Source organism: Pezoporus flaviventris, unplaced genomic scaffold (assembly GCF_033815535.1).
Source record: "Pezoporus flaviventris isolate CSIRO_AGI_PZ_B2104156 unplaced genomic scaffold, CSIRO_AGI_Pfla_v1 ptg000031l, whole genome shotgun sequence".
In the NCBI taxonomy this organism is placed as follows: domain Eukaryota; kingdom Metazoa; phylum Chordata; class Aves; order Psittaciformes; family Psittacidae; genus Pezoporus; species Pezoporus flaviventris.
Window position 1 is genome coordinate 37,325,870 of NW_026892579.1, and position 24,658 is coordinate 37,350,527.

General features: G+C 40.8%; 1 protein-coding gene and 1 non-coding gene across 3 annotated transcripts in view; one reads left to right on the forward strand and one right to left on the reverse strand.

Annotated features, from left to right (window-relative positions):
• COLEC11 (collectin subfamily member 11) overlaps positions 1-24,658 on the forward strand; it is a 37,211-nt gene that overhangs the window by 6,808 nt on the left and 5,745 nt on the right. For both annotated transcript variants that reach the window (XM_061460755.1, XM_061460756.1), the window contains exons 2-3: positions 9,885-10,040; positions 15,341-15,412. In XM_061460755.1, coding sequence (XP_061316739.1) covers positions 9,911-10,040; positions 15,341-15,412 — 202 coding nt within the window. In that variant the 5' untranslated portion in view covers positions 9,885-9,910. The remainder of the gene's footprint in view (positions 1-9,884; positions 10,041-15,340; positions 15,413-24,658) is intronic.
• TRNAS-AGA (transfer RNA serine (anticodon AGA)) lies at positions 21,379-21,460 on the reverse strand. Its single transcript has one exon. It is a non-coding gene; the product is annotated as a tRNA-Ser (tRNA).

The following is a 24,658-nucleotide window of genomic DNA, read 5'->3' on the forward strand; positions in this document are numbered from 1 at the left end:
TGGGCATTGCAGGTCTTGCAAATCCTGAGTTTAGTTTCTGGATGGCATGTTTCTGGATGGTACGTACCAAGCTTGTGTAAACAACACCAACTTGATATGCTGAGGGAAGTTGTTGTATCAGCTACAACAAGGTGTGTGTCCTTTCATGTAAAACAATCTGTTGAAACTTGACGCTGGGATCTGTCGACACTTGATGTTGGGATCTGTCAGATGCTTTATAAATGATTCTGCTGTATTGAGTTTGGCTGAGATGGAGTTAATTTTCCCCTATAGCAGCACTAATAATGCAGTGCTTTGTATTGGTTTCTAGAAAGGTGTTGGTAACATGTGAGTGGTTTGGCTACAGCTGTGTAGTGCTCGCACAACATCAGGGCTGTTTCTCCAGCGTTCCCCTCACCAGTAGGCTGGGATTGGGCATCTTGGGAGGGAACACAGCCAGGACAGCTGACCCAAACTGGCCAAAGAGATATTCCATACCATGTGATGTCTGCTCAGCAACAAAAACTAAGGGAAAGAAGCAGGATCAGGGTATTTGTTAGCCTGATGTTTGTCTTCCAGAGTAAATGCTATGCTTAGGGCAGCTGGTTAGATGAAAGGACTTGAATTAAAAATTTCCAAAGGGATTTGTCATCCTCAAGAATCTTTTGATAGCAGAAGCATTATGGTATACAGATAAGGGAAGTAATGCCTTCAGTTTATACAAATTTAGAGAAACATCCTTGTTTGCAGGTTGGATTCTACACGTTCTGTTTCTTTCAGAATTCTCATTTCTTTTTCCACATGAGATGAGATGAGATTGTCAGAAGCATCTCAAACCTGTATGTGATCACTTGTACTCTTTCTCAGTTTTAAAAAATATTTGTACACCATGCATTGTACATGGCAAAAGATTTCAAATGCATGTGTTGTGGTATATATAAGAGCTGCTCTGGGGAATGTTTTGCTCCTGAAAGATGTTCAGCCTGGTTTCCATTTGGTGTACCTTTAAAAATAGGATTGTGACTGTTGCCAGTGATATAGACTGATCAGTGAAAGTCTGCTGTAGCATACTAGTGTAAGAATACTTCAGTTTCTGAGAACTAACTTTGTCTAGTCATCTGCAGGAATATACATCTTTGCATGTGCTTTTACTAGGTCCTATTAGACCCATAGAAACCTGTTTTCTTTCACTGTTTTTCTTCTACAGCTATTTCTATGTACCAGCCATATGATCTCTCTTAATCTAGGGAGTCACTTTGGTAGGTTTCCATTCCTTTTGTCTTCTTTCCCTTATCTGTGCTTAGAAAGATGTTTCAAGGCTCTGAGTGAAAGGACGTTGTATAGTTTTGTTGCTATCCAGGTCACCCTTCACTTGTCCAGTGTAGATATGTGGTTGTATTTCCTGTGAGGCTTTCTTCTGATGCTCTTACTTTTTCTGTTAGAGTGAGGCTTGGCCATTTTACTGAAGTATTGTTGGTCTTTGTGTCACTAATATAGTTTACTTTCCTCCTTTTCCCTGGTTCATGTGAGCTGATATGAAAGTTTCAGTATAAAATCACATGTAGAGTGTTACTTGGTCTCTGCAGATCCTCAGCCTGAGAACAGAAATAACCCTTTGTTGAAATTGCATTGACACTGCTGCAGTTCAAATGCAAAATTTTGATCATGCATGCTTTTGCACCATGGTGCTTTGTTATATTGAGGGTATCATTCTGAGAAGTATGTCCTTGTCATTTGAGGATAACACTCTTGGATCATGTCCATGACTTTTGGTGGCTTGCATGCCTCATATTGTTCTGTTTCCAGTGTTCTGTATCTTTTGCTGGATATTATTTTCCATTGCAGCCTGGTGTTTTGCCGTATCTTTCCTCCTTTTAAAATGTTCCCACTGTAATTATATCCCCCCCCCCCGCCTTTCTTCCCTGGTGTATTTAGTCCCTTTAATTCTTTCACTTGCGCATCTTTCTGTTTTCTGTATGCTGCTGGCATGTGAAGGCACAGTTTTGTAACACACTGAAGGCCATCTTGGCTGCTGGGAAGGGCATTTCTTTCCCTGACTGGCAACATTTGTCACAGGAATGATGGCCATGTTTCCCTCACCAGGAACCAAGGAACTAAATCAACTGAAACACATCAAAAAGAAGAATAGCTTTTTTGCTGGCGTAGTGGCCTGTGCTAGCTCACGATGGGATCAGATGGTGACAGTACAGAGAGGGGGAGGGTAACATGTGACTGCAGCGGGGGAGCTAGGCTGCTGTTAGCCCTCCCATCGATTGGTTTAGCTAATTAGCAATGGTGGGACTCCCCTAACCTAACTTTATGTACCTACAAGGCTGAGCTAGTCATTTTTGGCAATTAATAGGTACCTCCAGAGTCAATTCTGATCTGTTTTAGGATGAAATGAACACCCATGTCAAGGTGCCTCTCTCTGACTTAATTATACAGGACTCTCAGGGTGACTTTCTCAGACTGAGCACCCAAGACAGAATGGTTAAATCCCACGCAAAAGTTTGCTTATAATTTCTACTGTCTTGAGATCTGGATCTAAGCAAAGTTGTCCCAATAAACAGGCATCTTCTAATGCTAGCTGTGTTCTGTCTTGTGGCTCACTTTTTGAGGTGTCATACTTGCAGCACTGGGGAGGACCGGGCAGCAGTCAAGTGGCTTCCCTTTATTCTTAAAAGCTCCTTTAAATGTAGCTGTCATGTATCTCGTGAAAGAAAATGTGGGCAAAAGCTGTCTCTGCTCTGTTTGTTCTCTTCAGTGAGGACTAGGATACTGGCACAACCAAAATGAATCCTGTCTCATATCCATTTGCACTCTGGGATGGCCAGCCTTCCCTCTGTCCTTTGCCACTCTCCCCTGGTCAGGCCTCTGTTTTTTCGCTTTTGCTTTGTGTTTGTCCCAGTGGCGGTCTGCATCCTATGTCTTTTCTCTAGCCTCATAAATAGCTTTGCTTAGCTTTTTGTCTTCTGTCTGGGCATTCCTGACCTTTCCATGTGTTTATACATAAGGCAGTTGTGGTCCATTAAATAAGAAAGCAGCGAAGGAAGAAAACTCATTTTTCCCCTTTTTAGTCTAATGTCCTACCACTAGGCTTGAGCTGGCTTCTTCACCAGACCTCTTCCCTGCTTGCCTTCCATTCTTCAATGTGGCATGCCTGAGTGTAGTCTAATTGTACCTTCTGCATCCATCCAATAGGAGAAATTACTGTCAGGGGGAACTGGAGCTTTGGGGTTAAAATTCTTTTAAGTTAAGTATGTTCCGTAGCTGGTACTTTTCACCTTTTGGATCAATAGTTGGGTGCCATTTCTGCTGTGCAAAGGCATACACTGCTGCTGACATGTTTGGGGTGCTTGCATGGGGCCTTCCTAGACCTTTCTGTCTCTTTGCACCTCCAACAAAGCAGCAGCAGGACTGGGACCACCCTCCACAGTTCACATTTGCCTACTGAGCCTATCCCTCAAGAGTGCCCTCAAGAAGACAACTGTCAGGCCCACCTGAAAAACTTCTAGGTACCTGGAGGGTGAGCACATGATGGCAAGCCAAAGTTGGTTGAATGGACATTAAGCACTTAAACATTGCACAACTGTGTCAACTTCTGCAGCCATTCCTAAGCCTCTGTGGATGTGGAGGGCTGAAAAGTGCTGCCTTAAAGCTTCAAAAATAAAATGACAAATGCGTATGTAAATAACATTTATTCGCGTAAAGAAATGTATCCTGCAGCATTCTCCACCTCATTCACTGGTTCTTGCTGCATCCTTTGTGTTTTAGTTCCTACATACAGGTGTGTGGGGATAGCGTCAGGGTTGTATGTGGGTGCTTTGTGGAGTGGGGCTGAACTGAGACAATTTAGACACAGGTTTTAGAACCGACCCCTGTATTTTTTTAATTTTGGGTTGAAAATTTGATCTAAGGACCGTACCCAAAATCACGAACTATTTCTGTGAATTATAGCTGAAAATGAGGCTATGGCAGAGATCTTGTAATCTAATAAGGGCTTTGGTTAAGACATATCAGGAGAAATTTTGTTTGGCATTTCCAGTTATCTCTGGCTGACGTTTTATACAAATCTAAAATTCTACTTGAGTGTTATTCTTTACCTAAACACACAGAGCTATTGTGAGAGATTTGACACTCGGGTCCCACTGCCCTCTAGTTTCAGGTTTTGAAAACATACTTGTCCCCTTCTGGAACTGTTTTCATCTCACCCTTGCTAAAGCCCTGATTTTATGTTTTCAGCACAGATGACAGTAAGTTAATTCTGACATAAACTCATTGACTTCAACAGAAATACATCAGGAAGAAATTTGTCTCAATTTAAAAAAAAACATTCTTCTAGATGAAAAGTGGAGCTACTGTTCCTACATATGACAAGGGCACCTACGTTGTACACTCAGAACTAATAGCCCCTTGCACTTCACAAACATTGTCTGAGGAAATAGCTCTGTTGAGCCAGAATTAAGTGTACTTTGGGGGGTAACCAATGACTTCCTATCAGTTAGGTTTTCAGGTCATGTTAGCTTCCCATCAGCTTACACTCACTCTTTTGTCCTCTGCAGCAAACCTTGCTGTTCTTCAGCATCATCAGTACCTGAAATGTGTTATGTCTCTGCTTTATGCTACTTCATGCTCCGTAGATTTCACAGAGACTTCATAGCCACTGCAGTTACAATCCTTGTTTTTGCAATTCTATGCTATTAACATTTAGGGATTATATATATATATATATATATTCTTTTATCTTTCATGCCCATTGCTTTAACCTTTAAATCAACACATAGAATTTAACTTCAGAGCATTGCAATGGTATGAAAATAATCACCCATAGTTTAAGCAGCTCTATCACTGTTTCTGTTTTTTTATATTCTAGCTAAATAGTGAATTCCTGATTACCCAAGGTAATGCACAAAGGAGCTCGGAGGACAAATGAGATGAAGTAAAAGCGTAGCTACATAAAACATCTGTAGGTTAGGATTATCAGCAAGGCTGTAATGGGGAAAGAAGAGGTCAGTGACACAGGTTTCATCTCCAGTGTGAAAGGCATCTTCTCCAGGGAATGATCCGCAGCCTCAGGCCAAGGGGTGAGAAGCAGCTTGCATGCACAGGCTGGAGGCTTGTCCCTTCTGTGCCTCCGTGCTTTCCCTAGAAACATATCCCTGATCTGTGCTGAGCCCTGGTGGTGTTATCCTTGCACCCATGGGGCTTAATCTTGGGGGTTTTGGGGGGGCTTTTGTCTGTTCAAAATGTTTGAAATAGCGTGAGGTCTGTGTCACAGCCTGGCATTTCACTGGCATGATTGTGTGGGCATGTGTTGCATCTGTTAGGATGAGGCTCTGGGCCTGCTGGGGCATTTGAGGATACACAGGCTGCCAGATAGTTCTGGGAGGTGTGGGGATGCAGATGACGAGGACTGGAAAAGTCAAGAGAGTGAAAACTGTTGAAAGCTGTTGATTCATCTGTAGTGCTGACTCAAACCCGCTTGGGAAAATCACCCACCAAATGGCTGTGGCTCTGCAGATTTTTGTGCCTGCCTGTACCAGGAATGTTCACAACTCAGAATATACATAATTCATCTCAGATCCCTGAGAATGAAGTATAGCTTAAAAAAATCATGAGTGAAAACAGCTTAGTGATAATGAAATAAAAACAGATCCAAGAGGAGCCCCTTAGGATTATACAGCAGATAACAGCTACTCCATAGCTGTTGGCTTGCTGAACATTTATGCCAGTGAGCAGCATTTTCCTTCTGCATTTCTCAGCCATTTGGATTCAACTGGGCAGATTATCTGTGGTGTTGCTTCTAGGTCCAAAATAACAGTGTGCAATAAGCCCCCAGCCCTTGTGGAACAGGGTCTTCCGGCATGAGGTGTTTGCTGGCTGAAGTGATCTCCAGCCTTGTGATGGAAAGCTGGGGAGCTCAAGGAGTGCTGGGTGCCAGCTGCCTGGCCCATCCTGCAGCAGTTCTGAGTGAGCCTACAGTGCTGTGGGGATTCTCTGACCTCTCAAGGACTTATTTCAAGCTCTTCTGTCTTGGCAACTGAGGCAGATCTTTTTAAGGAAAGGCCATGTAATTGCTTCCTTTTCCTCTTCCTTAATTTTTTTTTTTTTTTTAAAGCTTTCGGCTTATGCTGATTTAATGGCCACCATTGTTAGTGCTGCAAATTTGACTCCTGACAGCTATGTAGACAGAGAAAATATTCATACTTTTACCAGTGCTCAACATCTCTGGGTTTCTCTCTGGCACTGGTTTCCTCAATGCTGAAGATAGTCCAAATACCAGAGCTAAAATTGTGTTTGAAAAAGCAGGGTGGCACCTTTTTCTGAGGACCAATTTCACTGGGATTTAGTTTTCTAAATGCCTTTCTGAATCTGGGGCTGAAAGGACTTGAAGGTAGGTCAGAAAGGCAAGGAATTTTACAGGATTTTAAAATGAAAGGTGCTGCTGTAGCACACACCTGGAGATCAAACGCTTATTTCAATCATATAAGGTAATTTTAACTGCAGAAGAGAAGGTTTCTTTTTAAAACAGGAAAAGGCAGAGAAGGTGATACCCAAAGTGATTTTGGTTTGATTTCTACTCTTTACTGCAGCTGCAGACTCTATAAAGTATTTGATCTGCAACCTCTTCAGAGGTTTCCTGTTAGTGGCTCTTCTCAGAGCAAGGTAATTTCACAAGTATTCATGAAGGTCTGGGTGTTGTGACCTGACTGACACTAAGAAGCTCCATTTTATAGAACAAGTCCATTTTCTCTGCAAGTCCAGTTATCATGAGATAGGGTGAGGTGTATCCCCTGTGTCTTCAAGGCTCTTAAGACTTGCAGCATCAGCAGGTGGTGGGGAATGTGATGAAGCCTTGTTGGGGGTTTTGTTTTCCCCAGAAGATCCTGCATAACTGGCTGCTGAGCAGAGCTACCAAGCAGCCCTGACAGTTCTCTGCTGCTTCATGCCCGTATCATCTCTGAGCTGTGTAGGAGTTTGCAAAGGCAGGTTAATATTTAATGTACCTGGAGGCTTTGATGTTTCAGCTGTAGTCTGGATACCTCTAAAACCTCATAAAATGCAACCAGAGGAGGTGTTGCTGCCTTTTTATTCACTAATGCAGTCTGGAGCACCCTCCTAATTTCAATTCCTTCTTCTGTCTCCTTTGACTTGTTTGTTGAGAATCGTTATCACCAGCCTGCTGGGTGCTCATGCTGAAACTCTAGGCTTTCAGCTGTGTATCTGAAGTGCTTTGCTTGAAAGACTCTTTGTCTGATCTTCTGGGTCCTGAAGTATCTCTGCTACAAAGGAATAGTGGGATACGTGCCTAGGATGTCTTGCAGGCTGGTGGCCAGGTGATCTCCTGGGCTGTGGTGTGGGAGCTGCAGGCTAAGGCAGGCAGGTCCTCTCTTTGCTCAGCCCACAGAACGTCAGTGTGACTGTCGTCCAGGATGGTCCCACTCCCTGTCCTTCAAAGTTTTCCACTATTGAGGGTTAAAAACCTACATTCAGGTGTCAGGAAGAGACAACCAGGCACAAGTTTTCTCCTGGCTGGCTGAGATAACCACATACACTGCTTTCCCACATAGGGAGCATTGGTCCTCAATTTGGGATTGTGAAGCCTTTTGTTGCCATGGATCTCCTCACTTTCAGTCTGCCAGAACTATTTCAGTGCTAAGACTGGCCATAGAAGCCTTTGAAAGGAAGATCTGGAGAAATATCCTTCTCCTCAACCATTCCTCTTAGCTAATTTTTATTGCTCTGTCTTCTGCTTGCTGGATCATGGATTTGGCAAAAAGAGGCAGGACCATCCGCTGTGGATAATGTGGCCTCCTCTAGGCCACAAAGAACACCAAGATGTACCCTAGAGTTAGGAATCTGCATGTGGGGAGGTTTGGCCAGATTCAAGCTCTATGTATGTGAAGTAATTTCTTTGGTATTCATATGAGGATATTTGGAGAAGAGTGCTATCACAGAGGTCTGATACTTCCAGACCGTGGTCAAATAATTTGCATAACACAAAATAGCTGTGAAGTGGTCAGTGGCCTGACCTGGTTTCTAGTAGTTCGGGCTGTCTCTCTGCATAGGCAAAAGAGGCAGTAGCCCAGGACAGAAGAGGACAGCAACGCAGCAAATGTTTTCTTGCTGGTTTTGTCTGTCAAAGCTCTGGGGAGCTGGGCTGATTGCTCCTTCTCCATAGCAGTAGAAGCTTTACTTCCAAATTCCCATTACTCTTCCTTTGAGTGGCAAAATTCAATTTTGCCTGAATTCTTGAGAAGCCTTGAGTGATGTACCTGCAATTGTGACAAAACTTAATGTGGCCTAAATACTTGAGCAGCCAAGGTTTGTACTTCTGTGGCTTCTGTGCTCCTAGCAATGCCTGAGCTAGGTATTTTGAAGCTGATTCAGACATGTATATATGAGCTTCGGTCATCTTAGTCGTGGTATCATAATTAAAACTGTGGGAACTGAGCACTCTTGAAAAGGGAAAAAATACTGTAAGCATCTGCTTATGAGTGTTGTCCCTCCAGAACTTGCACCCTGAGATGTGAGAGGAGACTTTGTAAATGACGTTAGTAGTTAGCAGTCTGACAGGAGTGTTGGTAAGGGTACAAAATGGATCTCTATTAAGATAGTCTGTATTGTCATCTGCTAGACTAAAAGGTAATGAAGTTGAAACAGGGGCCTTGAGTAGTACAGGCAAACCTGATTTTTCCTGCACGTGGATGGCAGTCTGCCGCCTTCTTGCTCCATCACATAAATTTTGGTATCTGCTTCACCAGGACACTCTCACCCTGAAGGTCCTTATTATTCCGTCCCTGCTGAAGGGCAGTTATACATTCAGGCCATCCCCAAAATAATAGATGGACTGTCCTACATCCTCAGCATGGTGAGACACACAGACCCATATACTGGCCCCACACCAGTGCCTAATCCTACTTGGCTTATTTTTGAAGGGAGTCAGGGAGTGCAGAGTAATACAGCCCAGTTTTCTCATTCTAGATGTAAAATGCACATCTGTATTGTGGCTATAAAAGATGATATACAGGTTCTTTCTCTTGAAACCCTGATATGACTTCTAGCTTTTTCTTGTGTAGTACAGAAACTTGGTGAAAGAAGGGCTGGAGAAGCATGCTAGAAGCACATAAATAACACTTTTGTCAAAGAGTATTTCTACAGGCCCCCTAAACATCAGCTTTTGAATGTCTTTTCACACAAACTCAATTTCTGTATTGTTGTTTTCCGAGAGATCTCTTCACAGTGTAATACCAGGCAAGCCATTTCACTTGTAGGCTTAGATGAGGGTATGTTTCAGAGATGGATCTTTTCAGGATTTACTGAATGCTCTGATGTAACTTCATTGCATGATACAGTGAAATATTATCTACCTTCCATCTCAATGAGTTACATGAGGGCGATTGTATCAGCCAATTTGCTGGGCATGATTTCAGTGCTCAGGTAGATGTGAAGTGAAATTTCAGGCCTTTAGGTTGATCTTACCGTATGCTGAATTGCCTCTTCCGAGCAGTATGCACTCTAAGTGGCAACTTAGTACTAACAACTTTCAGTGCAAGCCCATGTACTGTATTTTCCCCTTTGACCTTTCCAGATCCCTGCCTCTAATGAGAGATCGTGAACACAGAATTGCCGATTATTAGCATTTCTTAGTCTCCTATTAACTAAATTTCTTCTGAGCTTTATGCTACCCAGTCTAACATAAAAATAAACTGCTGAATGTCTGCTGCATGTTTCATGTATGTCTGTGGAACATACAGCCTGCTTGGAGGACCTGGACATGTCCTTCTCATGCCGTGTGGGTTATGGCATACAAAAATACTGTTTGTAGTAGGATGCTGCATATGTTCAGAAACTGTTGAAAGTCTTTGGAATTCTTATAACTGTTTATTCATTCTTTTGTTTAGGAGTCAGTGACCTGTAAGTGCTCATTATGAAGAGAGATCTGGTTTTCTTGGTGACTCTAATTAGCCTTGCCTTCCTGTCACTGCTAAGGTCTGGATATCCTCAACATATTGCAGAGGAGTCCTGCTCTGTTCAAATTCTTGTTCCAGGCCTCAAAGGTAATGTGGAAGCCTACTCCATCATTCAAATACTAATCCTTTCTTTCTAACAGGCTCATTTACATCACTGACAGTTTATAGCAGAGACAAAGAAGGTGCCTTTCAGTTGTCCTCTTACTTGCCCATTTGTAGCCTCCTTAAAAATGGAGTTTTAAGGTCCGTAAGGTGAACTTAAGTCAGTTAAAATAAACACAGTTCAGAGAATGCATGCCAAAGTTTCCCGTACTTGCTCCTGATCAGGAGCCTGTTACTCTGACACAGTGCCTGGTTGCTGTCTCTGTGTTTGTATTCAGGAGTGGTACTCATGCCCAAAGACTTTAAAATCAGGCCCTACTTTATACTTGGAAAGGTTTTCATTGCTATTTTGCAGTATAATGAGAATATGCTTATCTTCGCTTGATTTTTAAATACTGAAGTGCCTTTAGAAGAAATAGAAAATCAGTTAGGTTTTTGGCATTTCTATAGTGTCTGTGGACAAAAGCAACTTTTTAAAGAAATATGTGCCCAAACTATTGCCCCAATATATTATTATTATGATAAAAAACTGCACAACTAACCTTCAATTTTTTCTGGTAGTTTCAGATTGTAATATCACAAAACTCACCTAGCAATATTGGTGCCACTAATGTTATCTAGTACAAATGTAAGCTTTACCCTGGCCTGGGGGCCATAGTATAGACTGCAGATGCTGTCTGTGCTGGCTAATTGGTTGGTGAGGGCAAGGCCCATAGAATCACAGAATAGTTAGGGTTGGAAAGGACCTTAAGATCATCTAGTTCCAACCCCCCTGCCATGAGCATGGATACCTCACACTAGACCATGTCGCCCCAGACTCTGTCCAACCTGGCCTTGAACAGTTCTGTCCTGCAGTTGTTCATACAGTTAAATTGTGAGCACAGCCTGGCCACAGGCTTGGTTGTGGTGTAAACTGCCCTTGTCAGATCTTGCCTTGTTTTAATATGGTTGTGCTGTGTTGGAACCAAAAGAATTGGGCTGTTGTGCTTGGCCATTTAGCTTCAGGAACAAAAAAGCTCTCATTTTGCTTATTATTGATGCAGTTTTGGATGCCTGAACTGAACCGAAATCTGTATTTTTTTTATTTTACTTCAGTAAGCAGCCTTTAAAGTCTCAATATTTTCACCTTCAGCAGATGTTCTAGTTAGAAAGAACAATACAATAGCCAAGTCTCCTGAGGTTTGACTAAGCCTTGAGTAAAGTTGTTTCACTTGTTTGATATATTTTTGGTGAAATAGGCATAAGATAGTGCTGTTGATGCAAGTCACAGGGAAGAACACAATCAAATTAAATATATGTTGTTGAAAATTACAGGGAAGATCAGTGAAAGGGTTAGACTCCACAGCACTGGGGACTGAAGCTTTGAAATGATTTTTCATTTCAAAGAAGTTGAGGCTTTCACAAGTTTTCTTACTGCTTTAGTTTCCTTATTTGTGTAATCAGTCAAAATTAACACCTGTGAGTACCATTTCAATGTGAGGACCGTTATTACTATTATATGAAGCAGAGTTTTCTAAAGCACATAAACCGTGCAGGATCCTGGCCCTTTGTAGAAGGCAGTCCTGAGCCAGGAAACAACAGAGAGGCCTGAAAACCTTCATGTGTTAATGATTTCACTTTGCTTCATGAGATGTAAGCCTCGCAAAAGTGAGAGATTGATGTACAAATTCAGTGAAGCACAAAATGGCCTGATACAACTCTAGTTAATGTGACCCCCCTAAAAAGCTATCAGTGTTCCAGCTACACTGCCAGGGGGACTGGCTCTGAAATTGGTAATGAGATGCTGCTGTCCCCTCTGGAACAACTCCAACCCATTTTGGTGGCCAAGGCTTCCTTTAAGCTGAGCATATACGTGGCTGTGCGCCCAAATTTTGGCTCCCATGCAGTGGGGTTTGCTCACTGCAGCTTTTAGATCTGCCCCATCTCCTCCTCTGCTGGACTGCCAGCACCATCTCCTATGATGGAGGAGCAGAACCCTGCACTGCGGCTGGGCACCAGCCTGCCGGGATTTGGGAAAAATAGGTACAGGGAAGAAGTGGAAGAAGTGAGGCAGACTGTTGGATGAGTGAAGGGAAGAAACAGGAGGAGAGGGTTCAGCCCAAGAGGTGGTGAGAAAGTGGAACCCAAATAGGGGTTGGTGAAGGAGAAAAGTACCCAAAAGTGGGGGAGCATAATGGAGAAATTTTAGAACAGGAAGAGGTAAAGGGAAAAGAGAAAAGAAAGGCACAAAGAACAAGACTGAGTGGAGAGACTGGAAACTAAAAAATAAAATACGATTAAGGAAAGAGGAATAAGAAAATGCCACAAAGCCAATTAGGACCCCACAGAATAAAGAGGTGAATCTGAAGGGGGATGAGATGAGAATGGAGGTGGAAATGGAAGATGAAGACAGCCAGTAAAGACACCAAGAATAGAAAAAGGCACAAATGAGTTTAAGGTCAGCAGCTTAGGTCTTAGGAACTGGGTTTTTTATTTTATTTTTTTTATAACCTAAACAGTGTAAAGGAGTAAGATGAAATGTGGAAGGGAAAAATACTGTGGCTCTGAGAATCCAGACAGCAGACTAATCCATGTTTTTGAAAGCCGACTTAATAATGGCAAAAGTGTGTTGTGTCTGAAGAAGGGATGGATGATGAAGCCTCACTACATTGCTGCTCATATTCTTCCTGAAGCCTGATTCCTTTTGATAGGCCCATGAGATTGAAGTTACTATTATTGTGGTGAAAAAAATAACATGGAACAATCCTTCAAAGCTTGAATTCTCAGTTTGCCACCTTATTTTGTCTCCCTTCTAGAATCTAAGGCAGGAGTTGTCTTTAATAGTCTCAGTGGCATATAGTACCTACAAACGTTGATACTATGTAAATAAAATAAACCCATTTTTTTTACACCCACGCTTCATTTGTCTATTCACACAGGGAATATGAGTAATGGAATAAAGTTATCACTAGCCCAGGAATGCTTAATAGATCAGGTAGTTAATATTTGTCGTGCTATTTTCTTTATAGTAGATGGTACAGCTTAAGGTAGGCAAGATGCAGACATAATAAGAAACAAATCCTGTCCCAAAGAATTGACAAAAGGAGGCAAATCAACAGCAGTGGTAAGATACATAATCTGAAGTATGAAAGATCTCTATCAGAGATAATGGGAGAAGTTTGTAGTAGTGTCAGGGTTGTGCCTGATACCTGCAATCCTGCTGCAGTTCAGTTTGGTGTCAGGGCTAGATTTCTTCTGGGGGTTTGGGGCATCACAACACTGTGGAGCACTGCTGGGCGCATTACGCCCTGTCTCAGCTGCCTGGGCAAGAGCTGCATTGCGCTAAGGAGGGAAGTACTCTTTCATGCAGAAGAGCTAGAGCAAAGAGCTGTCCTGGAAGGGGTGGAGAGAAGATTAGTGTTAATTGATGATAAATGAAATTGATTTAAATGCCTTGACAGAAATCTGTTCTGTTGCCTGTGACACTTGTACCAACTTTGCTTCCTCAGCTTGCATAGTACTCATGGAATGTAAAGCAAAGTTAGGGACTTAAACACAGCAAAGCTGAACTGGACCACTGATCAGTCCTTCTTGGCCAAGGTCTTACTGCTTGAAATAGCAGATAACAAAAAATACATCTGGGCCTGTAATGGGGCTCTCTCTTCCCAGGGAAAGTTTCTTAAATGCCTACACTAAGGAATGCAGTGTCATCTTATTATAGGAATAAATGCAGGCAAGTGTAATGGCCTGAAGCAAGAGTGATCTATTTTATTGATCCCTAATGCACAGCTTTCACTCTGAAGAACATGTAAAGCAATAGGCTGTAATAGCGTGCTCTCAGCCTCCAGAGAGCAGGGAAAAGTCATTGTCAGGATTTATCTTTGGGAAGCAAAGAACTCATAACCAGCCCTGGGGGGGGAAAAGGCAATCATACAAAGCCTATTGGTTACCTGATAATAAAAAAAAGTGACATTCCCAAATGTGCCAAATAATAGCCTGTTTCATACTAACAATATTATCCACTGGGGATTATGTGGAGTTTGTCCTCATTAAGGTCAAAGAATGGCCTACTTTTGATGTCTGAAGGTAGGTCTGCAGTCGGCTGGCAGCCTGAAGAAGGAAAATATAATAGATGGAAGGCCAAGTTCAGCTCACAGCCACCTATGTTTGCAATAAGAAGAGAGAGTGAGCTGGAGGCTGCATATTTGAAATATGCCATGTTGTGGCTTGTTTTTACATCATTTCTATGGTTCATTTCTGAACCACAGCTGCCAGCTATGGCAGAGAGCAGAGCTTGAGTTTCCTGCTATAGTGCTCCCTTCAGCTTCCTGGAGAGCAGCTATTGCTCACTCTCCTCTGTAGACACACAGCATTGGGCATCAGGTGTGCTCTGCTAGCCCTGGCTTTTAGATCCTGGCATTTTCTTGTCTGTGGAAACCGTAGAACTTGCTTCTTTGTATAAATCTTTTTTTGTAAAAGTGGCTATGTAAATCATTCTTTAAACTTCTGTCTATTTGTTTAAGAGATTGTAATTTTATGTCAGTGGCAAACTATAATAGTAGTACAATAGCAGGGAGTGAAACAAGCTAAGCATCCTCAAATTTCCAATGAAAGGCAGCAAGGAGGTGAACATTTACAGAAAGTGTTGTTTAAATATGCTTGATACAGTAATCCGCCATGAGCCATGTGCATGTCAGTACAATGCATGGTGGTTCATACCACAAAGATTAAAAGGCACAGTATATAACTCTCAGTTATATATGGATTAGGAGATACTCTTTCATGCTAAAAAATGGTCCTCTAAATGAAGGATGCCTTCCTGTAGGTCTTTGTAAATGGCATAAACTTTTTTCTCTATTTTTTCTTTTTTCTTTTTAATTTTATATTACAGGTAAGCCATTTTCACTTGAGACTTAAGTGTATCTTTAGTAGATAGTTGGGAAGCGTTTGGACCCAGTGCTGACTTGAGTCCTAATTCTGAAGCTTCTGCTTAAGCAAATTGTGCAGTTGGGCTTTTTGGAGGTTGACAGTATGAGTAACATCCACAAAGCTAGCCCCAGTGTATGAGACTTCAGTAATGTATTGACTGTGGTTTTGTCAGTGTTTACCCCAATTTCAGGAGACACTGTTCTCCATGCATCAAGTAAAGCTGTTAAGTCAGAATGCATCTGCTTTTAATTTTTTCCTGTCTTGTTACAGTAGATATTTATGTTCACTGGGGAAAATGACACTTTTGTCACTGCTGCCAACACAGAATAGTCCAGGTTTAATATGATTCATATTTTTGTTTCCTTTTGTACCAACAGGGGAGGCTGGAGAAAAGGGGGAGAAAGGTGCTCCAGGTCGTCCAGGCAGAGTTGGGCCTCCAGGAGAAAAAGGTAACTTTATTAAAGAAGATGTTTTGAAAGTCATTCCTGACCAAATGCTACTTTTTCTTGGAAGGCAGTGATGATGGGGATCCTCTGTCCCTTTGCTAGGTGACTAAATTATGCTTGGGCATTTTCATATACCATTGTGGTGTTTTCACCCCATTGGCAGCTCAGCCCCATGCAGCCACATTGGTTCACTCCCCCCCATCCTGGCCTGGTGGGATGAGGAAGAGAATTGAAAGAGTAGAAGTGAGAAAACTCATGAGTGGGTTGAGATAAGGACAGTTTAATGGGTAAAGCAAATGTCTCATATGAAGGTCTCTGTGAAGAAAGGCATTGTGTCGTCTTCATAAATTTCCTTCTGCAAATGAAAACCTCAGATCGGAGGGAAAGACTCACGGGGCTCGATTTTCTTGTTTCCTTTTGTTGTAAATGTGAGCACTCACAATTACCTGAATTAAAATGCTTGAGGGAAGGTGGTAAGCTATAACAGGCATAGATGGCCAGGAGTGGTTCTACATTTTTTGGATGACAGTTCACTAATATTTGTGGAAAGATGATGGTAACCCTGTTTGCATTGTAGTTAAAAAATGTTTTGAGCTCTTGAGAGGACTGTTGCTCAGTAGTAGTCCGTTATATAGTTGAGAGAAATGTGGCATTTCTGTCTTGCAGGAAATTCTTTTGAAATCTAGGGGTTTTTTTTGTTTGTTTTTGTGGGTTTTGTTGATTGGTTGGTTGGGGGTTTTTTTGTTTGCTTTTTTTTTTTTTTTTTTCCGGAAGCAAGGAGGAAATTTGACCGTCATAAGTTTTCCAGGAGATGCACATTCTGAAGAATTCACATTAGGGGTAGTCAAAACCTTGTATTTCAATACTGAAATTAAACATTTGACATTCCTGTCATCAGAATGATGGAGTTAGTTTTTACTGAACTGAATATACAAACTTCCTTTCAAAGCAAACACAGAGGTAATTTATACTTCCTTATGATGGTGCATGATCCATTATGTAGTTCTTCTGGGCAATCACAGATGTCTGATACATGCAGTTTTTCCTGGGACCAAAATCCATAGCTAGAGCTCTTCCCCTTACAATGCATTGAAAAATTTGTAACTCCCATGAGGAATGTTTATGTTGTCAGTGTATTTCCCTTATGGAGATGTACTCTTCAAGGATTGTTCTTATAAAAAATACTGGAAACTAAAGTTTTAACTCTTGCAAGGTAATGCTGCATTAATGCTTGCATTTAATGCTTGCAAGGTAAAGCAGAAGTGATGTTGAAGTATCACAGAATAATTTAGATCAAAAGGTTATAAACAGCTCGTCTAATCCAATCTGTTGTGTAAACAGGGCAGATTCAATTTTAGATCAGGCTGCTCAGGGTCATGTCCAGTAGACTTTTGAAAATCTCCAAGGATGGAGATTCCATATCCTTTTTGCTCGGTCTGTTCACCACTGTCCTTGTGAAAGACCTTTTCCTTAAAGCCAACTGAATTTTTTCTTGTAACTTGTGATCATTGCCTCTTGTCCTTTGTATGTGTCTGAGAAGAGAAGGCTTCATCTCTACAGACAACTTGTAGTAGTGCAAGACTGCAATTAGGTTCTCCCTTACCTTTCTCTGCTCCAAAAGACCATCAAAATCTCGGTGTAGAGTTTAGACCTGTGATCCTGGTGCTTAATACATAGCTTGGTGGATAATGAAAGATGGATAAAACTGTTGCCTCATTTTGGATTTGCCTGTTTCTAAGAGCATACATGGATGAACACAGCAGCCCTGTTTCTGTGCTAGTAGCCTGTTAAACTGCAGTTACTGTGTTAACTTGTTTCACACCCTGTTTTTCTATTGAAGCCTGGTAATTGTTGTCTTGTTGGGCTAATATTTGTCTCCTTCTGTTGATGGAAAGTGCTTAACTTCACTGTATTTTTCTGCTAATTGAGTAAGTGATGGTTTACATGAGGGGGGAAACTAACTCTTCTGCAACATTTGTAGAGTTTTTTCCTTCTAGTTTTAATTTACATTATCACAATCACAGTAATCTTTTTTTTTTCTTTTTTTTCCTTCTTCCCCTTTCTTTGTTTCATTTCTGAAGCAAGTTTGTCCTAAGAAAATGTGCTTTGAGCTCCTTAGGTACGCAATAATCAGTGAATAAATAACTTACTTACAGAAGAAGAGGTTTTCTTATGGTATTGACCTGAAATGAACACCTCAAGATTAGGAAGTGCTGCAAATGTTTTTATTATCTCCTTTCCTCATGATCTTTTCTAATTTTGGTAGCTCTGAAACAGATAAACATTAAAACTTTCTGGTGCTTACCTGAAATATATCTGGTTTTGAGTGTCCTGAGGTTTCAGGGTGACATCAGACATCCTGATGTCTTTGGGAACTGATTAAGGTTAAGTTCCACTTACATTCCTCATTGCTTTTAATTAATTGTATAGGTCAATTATGATGCATAGCATGGCAGCAGAATATAAAACTGTGTTGGCCTTCTGCAAAGCATAGAGCACTGGGGCATGTACAACAGCTAATTCAGATGAAAGCAGCGTGTACTGCAGTGCTGGTTTTGGGGTGTGAAGTTAATAGGTGTAGCTTTCCCCACTTGCACTGATTGCTGCACTGCGTGCTCTCATGTTGGGAAAGAACTCAATTATTTGAGTCATGATCCAATTGTGAGGCCATAACAACTTCCATGTATATAAATTCCACATAAATACTTTAATAACAATACAGTCCTGTGAATATTCCCAGAGTAGCATGGATTCTGCTTATGGCAATCAAAAGAAGGGTGAATAGAGGGTGAATTTACTGTTGGAATGCATAATCAAAGGAGCAGCATATTAAAAATGTGTTCTTCAAGATATTTTAATTTTCTTAGAGCCATAACCATTTGAAAATATTTTAGTATTTTAATTTCAGCCTTCATACACCATACTTCATTTATACTTCATTATAGTGGTATGTGAAGCAGAGTTGCATACTGTTCTTAGGGGTGGAACTCAACTGTCTCTACCTTTGTAGTGTTAGCACAGTGATTCTGGCTTTTGCCAGCTAACACTTTTCCAGGCATTTCTTGGGCACATTTTGTAAGATAACACAATGAGCAGCCTGCAAGTGATTATCTTGGCTTGAAGAATAAGACAATTTAATATCATTGAGTGTACCATTCTCAGCCACTTGGTTCATACTGCTAGGAAACCTTCCCAGGCATTTAGTTTGCTAGTACAGACATAGCCTCTTAAGTAGGAGAGAATACTCATTAATTTAACTGGATTGGAGCCAGAGTGCTCAGTCATTTGTATAATCAAATTCTAAAGAGAAGTAATAATATCTTAATTTATATTTTAGTATTACTGATTGCTCGTTAATATGTAATCAATCAATCCTTTACATTTCTGAGTCAACTTTTACATGAATTTATTGCTCACTAAGGAGTGCTGCAGGCAGGATTCCATATAAAAGTCCTGACATTGACAGTTCTGGATTCACAAAGTGGGTATCTGTTTCAAACCTGTCTTTCAGTTCCATCTGAACTCAGTAGAATTTTGGGACAATCGGTGTTAGACTGAATGGACAAAAAAATGGCAGATGGGCTTCAGTGTAAATAAATATATAGCCTAGGGAAATTAGGGATGCATAATTTAATCCATACTTACATAATACAAAAAAACCCCAGAATTGTCACTTAAAACTCGAGAACTGCTCTTAAGTCATTAGCAGCAGTCCCAAAGCTAACAAAACACTGCCCATCATTGGAAAAGATAGCAAGGACAAAATAGGAAGCTCATTTTTGTGGCTGATTTGCTCTGTGTAAAAGCCTGACGTGCACCATCTCATGCAATGAGTGTGGTTCTGGCCTCTGTCAAAAAGGACATAAAAAGTTAGAAAGGGGCACCAGAAATGCAAAAAAGATGAAGGAGCTGCCTCATAAGGAGAAACTGGACAGGTTGAGACTCTTGCATCTGTACAGAATAGTCTGAGAAGGATATGATCGAGGTTACAGAATCACTAGATCCCATCATACCTGAACTAGGAGGCAGTCACTGAAACTGCTGGGGAGCTGATTCAGCAACTCCATCTGCAGTGGACTGCAGATAGTGGCTGTAGTTGCATGATCTCCATTTATTGCACCTTCTACTGCCACTGTGTGAATCAAAGTCTTGGGCTTAGAGGGACCACTGGTCTGATCAAACTTGGTGTTACGTTGTTAATGTAATTCTGGCGAGGTATGTGTTTTGTAAGGGAAGTTATTTGTATTTGTGTGCATCTGAATATACAGTCCCCCATTCAGGGATGGATCATGCTATTTCCATTTCTTTTTTTGAATGTGTTTTAAAGTTCTTTAAGCTTTTTCTGCTGCCTTCAGATTGGATTGTGTTTTCTTACTACCTTTAGTTTCCTTTACAAATTTTCTAGCCTTCCTGATTTCTAGTCAGTATGGATTGATAAGTTTCCTTTTTTTAATTTTTTTTCCTGTCTGTTATACAAAGCTTGTAGAGTTTCACTTTGTCAGTAAGATACCTATGTACCTGTCCCACTAGAGTGGGAGATGTGAGGTGTTTATTTCTCCACTGACTACCAAGGAAACTTGGAGAAATAGCTGAGACTAAACCCCTAACTTTCAGGCTGGCTAATGAAATGAATTTGTCTCAACTACATAAAATGCCACCTAGCATTATACTAGGGGGAAGATTCTGTAATCTTGGTCTATATTTTGCATTCTTTTTCTATGTATCCTTTGCAGATTGCTGTCAAATATGGCACTAAAGTCAAGAGGCCTTTGGTTTGGTACACTTCTACCTTTATTGGTGGATAGTTGTCTGTGATGTCCGCTATGTCAAATCATGAAGAATTTTGTCGCGGTTTAAACCCAGCTGTTAACTCAGAACCATGCAGCCACTCGCTCACTCCCTGCCTCCCCTTTCTCCCCCTGCTTCCAGGGATGTGTAATTGCTAAATGCTTCTATTATATACCTCCCAAAGTACAGGGGTGGTGACCACACTGGGAACGCAAGCCAGATCAATTTCATGATCAATGAGTCTATTGTATTACAAGTCATTACCATAAAGTAGTGAAACAAGAACCTTAGCCCAGGCTCCCAGCCGATAAACACTAACACAGCAAATACCAGCTGTAAGTAAGGTACGACACGCTGAAACTCTGAGATCAAGAGCAACAACTTTGAGAGCCAATAAATCAGCATTGTGACGAGTGACTATTAATCTGAAACAATGAATGCTTATCACAAATACAATTAGACACACTCTGGTCAGATCTGTTGTTATCTCAATCCTTCGTGCCCCACGTTGGGCACCACAATATTCCAGAGATTTAACATAGCGGCATAAGAAGGTAACATGAAAAATATTTTTAATATCAAAAAGTCACTACTGTCATTGTGTAATTACTTTTCAAGTTTTTCCTGAGGTTTTGCAATTACTTACTAAACACAGTTATTATCATAGAAAATATACTTAAAGTTTACTCCCATAAGGACACTTTCCACACTCTCATATGTCTCTCAGTTCAACTAACTTCAGCCTAGAGAGCTCTATTATTTCATTTTTGACTCCAAGATCAAGCACATGTTCTACAATGGATATTACTTCTACAATGATAGAATTTCAAATAAAGGTAGCCAACATGTTAACTCTCATTTGAAATATAACCATGCCAATCTAAGTCCATCTGAGCCACTTCAGTCTTAGTAGCTTTATCCACTTGTTGGTTGTTCTGGTGTTCCTCAGTGGCCCAGCGGGTACATGGGCAACTACATGGCATACCTTCACCACTAGGTTCTGCACCCGGTAAGATGCAGATAATTCTGCACCTGATACCAAAAAGCAATATCTTGCCACAGTGCAGCAGCCCAGATGGGTTTACCTCTGCGTTGCCAAAAGAATTGAGAAAAATGCATTGGCAATATCAATTGTGGCATACCACTTGGCTGCCTTTGACTCCAGAAAAACATCTGAGCACCATAGCTGGCAGGATTTGAACCTGCACAGGGAAACCCCAATGGATTTCTAGTCCATTGCCTTCACCACTTGGCCACAACTACCTGCTGCTAAAGGAATATATCTGATTTGTTGAAGTTTGAGAAGTAAACTCCTGCTCTCTTCATTTTGACACACTTCAGTTCACCTGTGACACGGTGAATTTCTATTTCTGCTGTATTTTTGACACTTTCTTTTAAGTACTTTTAAACCTTCTTGTCTGTTCCAATTAATCCTATCTGAAAAAATTGGCCATACTGTGTAGAGATCCCCATTTATAGTGTTGCGCTGAGACAAAGCCTTCACTTTTTCCACTGGTTGTGCAGCCCACCATTTATCTCTGGTATTTTATTTATTTTATTTATCTCTGGTATTTATTAGGCCACCAAGAAGATCATTTCGAGTTTCCTTCTCTTCAGTTCCTCCCCAAATCCTTCAAGTCTTCTATAGTTGGTTTCAGTGTATACCACCTTCATCTGAAAGATGACAGATGACTTACTTCATATTCTCCATTCAAACTTTCTGTTAGATTTCCTACTTTTGGTCTATGGAGACTTAATTTCCTTCATTGTCCCCATTTCTTTCCAGCTCTGACTTCCTGATTTCATTAAGACTCTTTAGACTGCAGTTTTGATGATCATAGGGCCACTAAAAAGGACTTTACAAAAGGCATTCAAACTTTTGAAACCCTCAAGGCAGATAGATCTCTCTTGAAACCTTGTGATTTATTCTGCAGAAGAAGCAGAATAAGCAGGCCTCTGGAGTAGAAGCAGGGGTTAGTCACTCTAAGAGAAAACCAAATCCAAATAGTTCTTTTAATGAGCACAGGAGGCTTAATGTATGTCTTCCTTGTTTGAGATAACACACTTTTACTTCTGAGTAGATCATGTAGCTTTGACTGGCTGTTACTGAGAAGTAGTTCATTTTCTGGGCAGTATTTATGAGAAGGAAAGTGAAGTCATTTCATATATTAATTTATGCATTAGGTTTATTTAATTTCTTTCTAGTGTTTATTTAATTTCAGGTGTAGCAGCCTGAAGAGAGAAAGAATTAAAACATTTGACAGTCTTTTATGGTAATCTCAATTCATAAATATCCAAAGCAAGAAAGGTCACTTTTAAAGCAATACAATAAACTTATTACAAGCTGATACTTTAGAGATTTTTGAGGAAATACCTTCTCAATATACTGCCTGTATTGGATAAGTATCCAGTGGTGGTATCAGTACCTTTATAACCCACACAGCCTGATGGAATGCACCTTTAGGGCAAGCCATGAATCTGTTCTGAATGTGAAGCTATATTCAGAAAGTAGATCTTCAGCTGGCAGAGTGGATTACTTCCATTCTTCCAGTAGGAATATATAGCATAAGATAAAAAATATTTGTGTTTTCTGGTAAAATTTCCTAATTGAGTCTGAATTTGATCCTTGTTGGAAAAAAAAGGAAAATTACTGATTGTAGGATTTGCCAGTAATTAATTAGACCAAGAAGTCATACACCTTCATCTTCTCTCACTTCAGAGGAAATGATTTCTTTCTGACTCATACAGTCAAGTGACAGTTGCTTGAGGTTTTATGGAGTAATAATCCAGAGGACATCTCTTAGCTCAGTGGTGATCAGTTTATATTCTGAAACTTGTTACTGATTAATTGGTCATAAAATTATCCAGCTTTGAAAAATAGGTAGAGGAAATATGTGACTGTCCAGTTACAGTAACAACAGAGGGCAACAGATCTTGAGTTGTCATAAATCTGTAACTGAGGCTGAGCTGTGACAAATTACACAAGTTCAGTTGCTGTATCCCTATGGTAGATTGTCCTCCTAACTTGTCTCCCCTTGCTTCTGTGTAGCTGAACAGTGTGTAACAGATGTTGCTTTGAGCAAAGACACAACCTTTTCAACAGTCCTTGAAAAAAACCTGCTTCAATATTTCCTTTGGTCTTGGGTTTCTGCAGGATGGGAGCCTTGGAAGGCATTTGGCTTCTTTTCCCTGTAGTTCCTTCATACCTGGTCTCCATTAATACTGTGTGGTACAGTGGGAAATCTATCTCATATGAATGACATAGCTGTACAGCTGTGCTGCCTCCAGACCACATTTCTCCTTGAAATCATGATACAGAGAGGCCTAAATCTGATGGTGGAGCATTGATTTGTTCAGGTATTGCACTCAGGAAATGTTATCGCCATGTACACTGAAATTATGGAACCAGCAAGGCTGGAAAAGGCCTTCCTGATGCTGCTCAGGCCATAGGAACTGCACCATCAGGCAAACTGTGCCATGTTCACTACACAGTGTGTGCGACAAAGCGACAGGTCTCGTTTCATAGGTCTCAAAGTCTACCTAAAACAAATCAGGGAATTCTCTTTAAACCAGTGCCAGAACCAAAGTATCATTTCAAAATAATAATCTGGCAAGCTTAGACTATTTAGAGTTTATTGACTAGAAATGGCTTGGTTTAAGCCAAAACCTTCAGTCATGTATAAACATGCTCTATTTATTCTATTAGGTGAGTAGTGCTTATTAATTTCAACTGCTGATCTCCTGAACTTGGACATGAGCTCTGTAGACATGTGATTGAGTCTTTGCTATTAGAGGCTAAAGTTCTTTTCTCAGATTCACACCATCAAGATACTTATTTTTTGTAATGTTTGAGAATGCCATCTATGACCTAACAGGGATGTTTTATCTGTTTCATTCTTCAAGCTTTGGAGGAGCTCAGATCAATGAGATCAGTACTTGAATTGTGGCGCACATTTTATTAGTAACAGTGCTTCAGCTTGGTTCGTGAAGGCAGTGATGGCAAAGAGACTGCCTGTTCCAGTGCAAATTCTGTTTCCCCTGAAGCAATTCTAATATTCCCTTTACATCACACAGGAAAGTACAACTAATAGAAAAGAGGTCAGAGTTAGACAAAGTAGGTGAATCAACCTGCCTTGCATCAGATTTCTGGGTATGCCTCATGGACACAGATAGGTGTCAGTGGCTGGTTCATGCAGATTTGCTGACAATTTCAGTTGACCTTAAGAGGTGAATAGTTCCCTTTTATTTGCAAGAACACAGCTGAGGAAAATTACTTTTTTAGCAGCTCCTTTGCTACAGTTGCGCTTCGAAGTATTCTGTAGAGCTGTCTTAAACGTTCAGCATTGCTGGCTTCAGTCAGGTTTTCTATGAACATGTGCATGTGTCTGTGTGTATATAAATATTTCCATTAATTTTCATTTTTCAATAATGTCATCTTCAAATGTAAGAGCAAAGAATGAA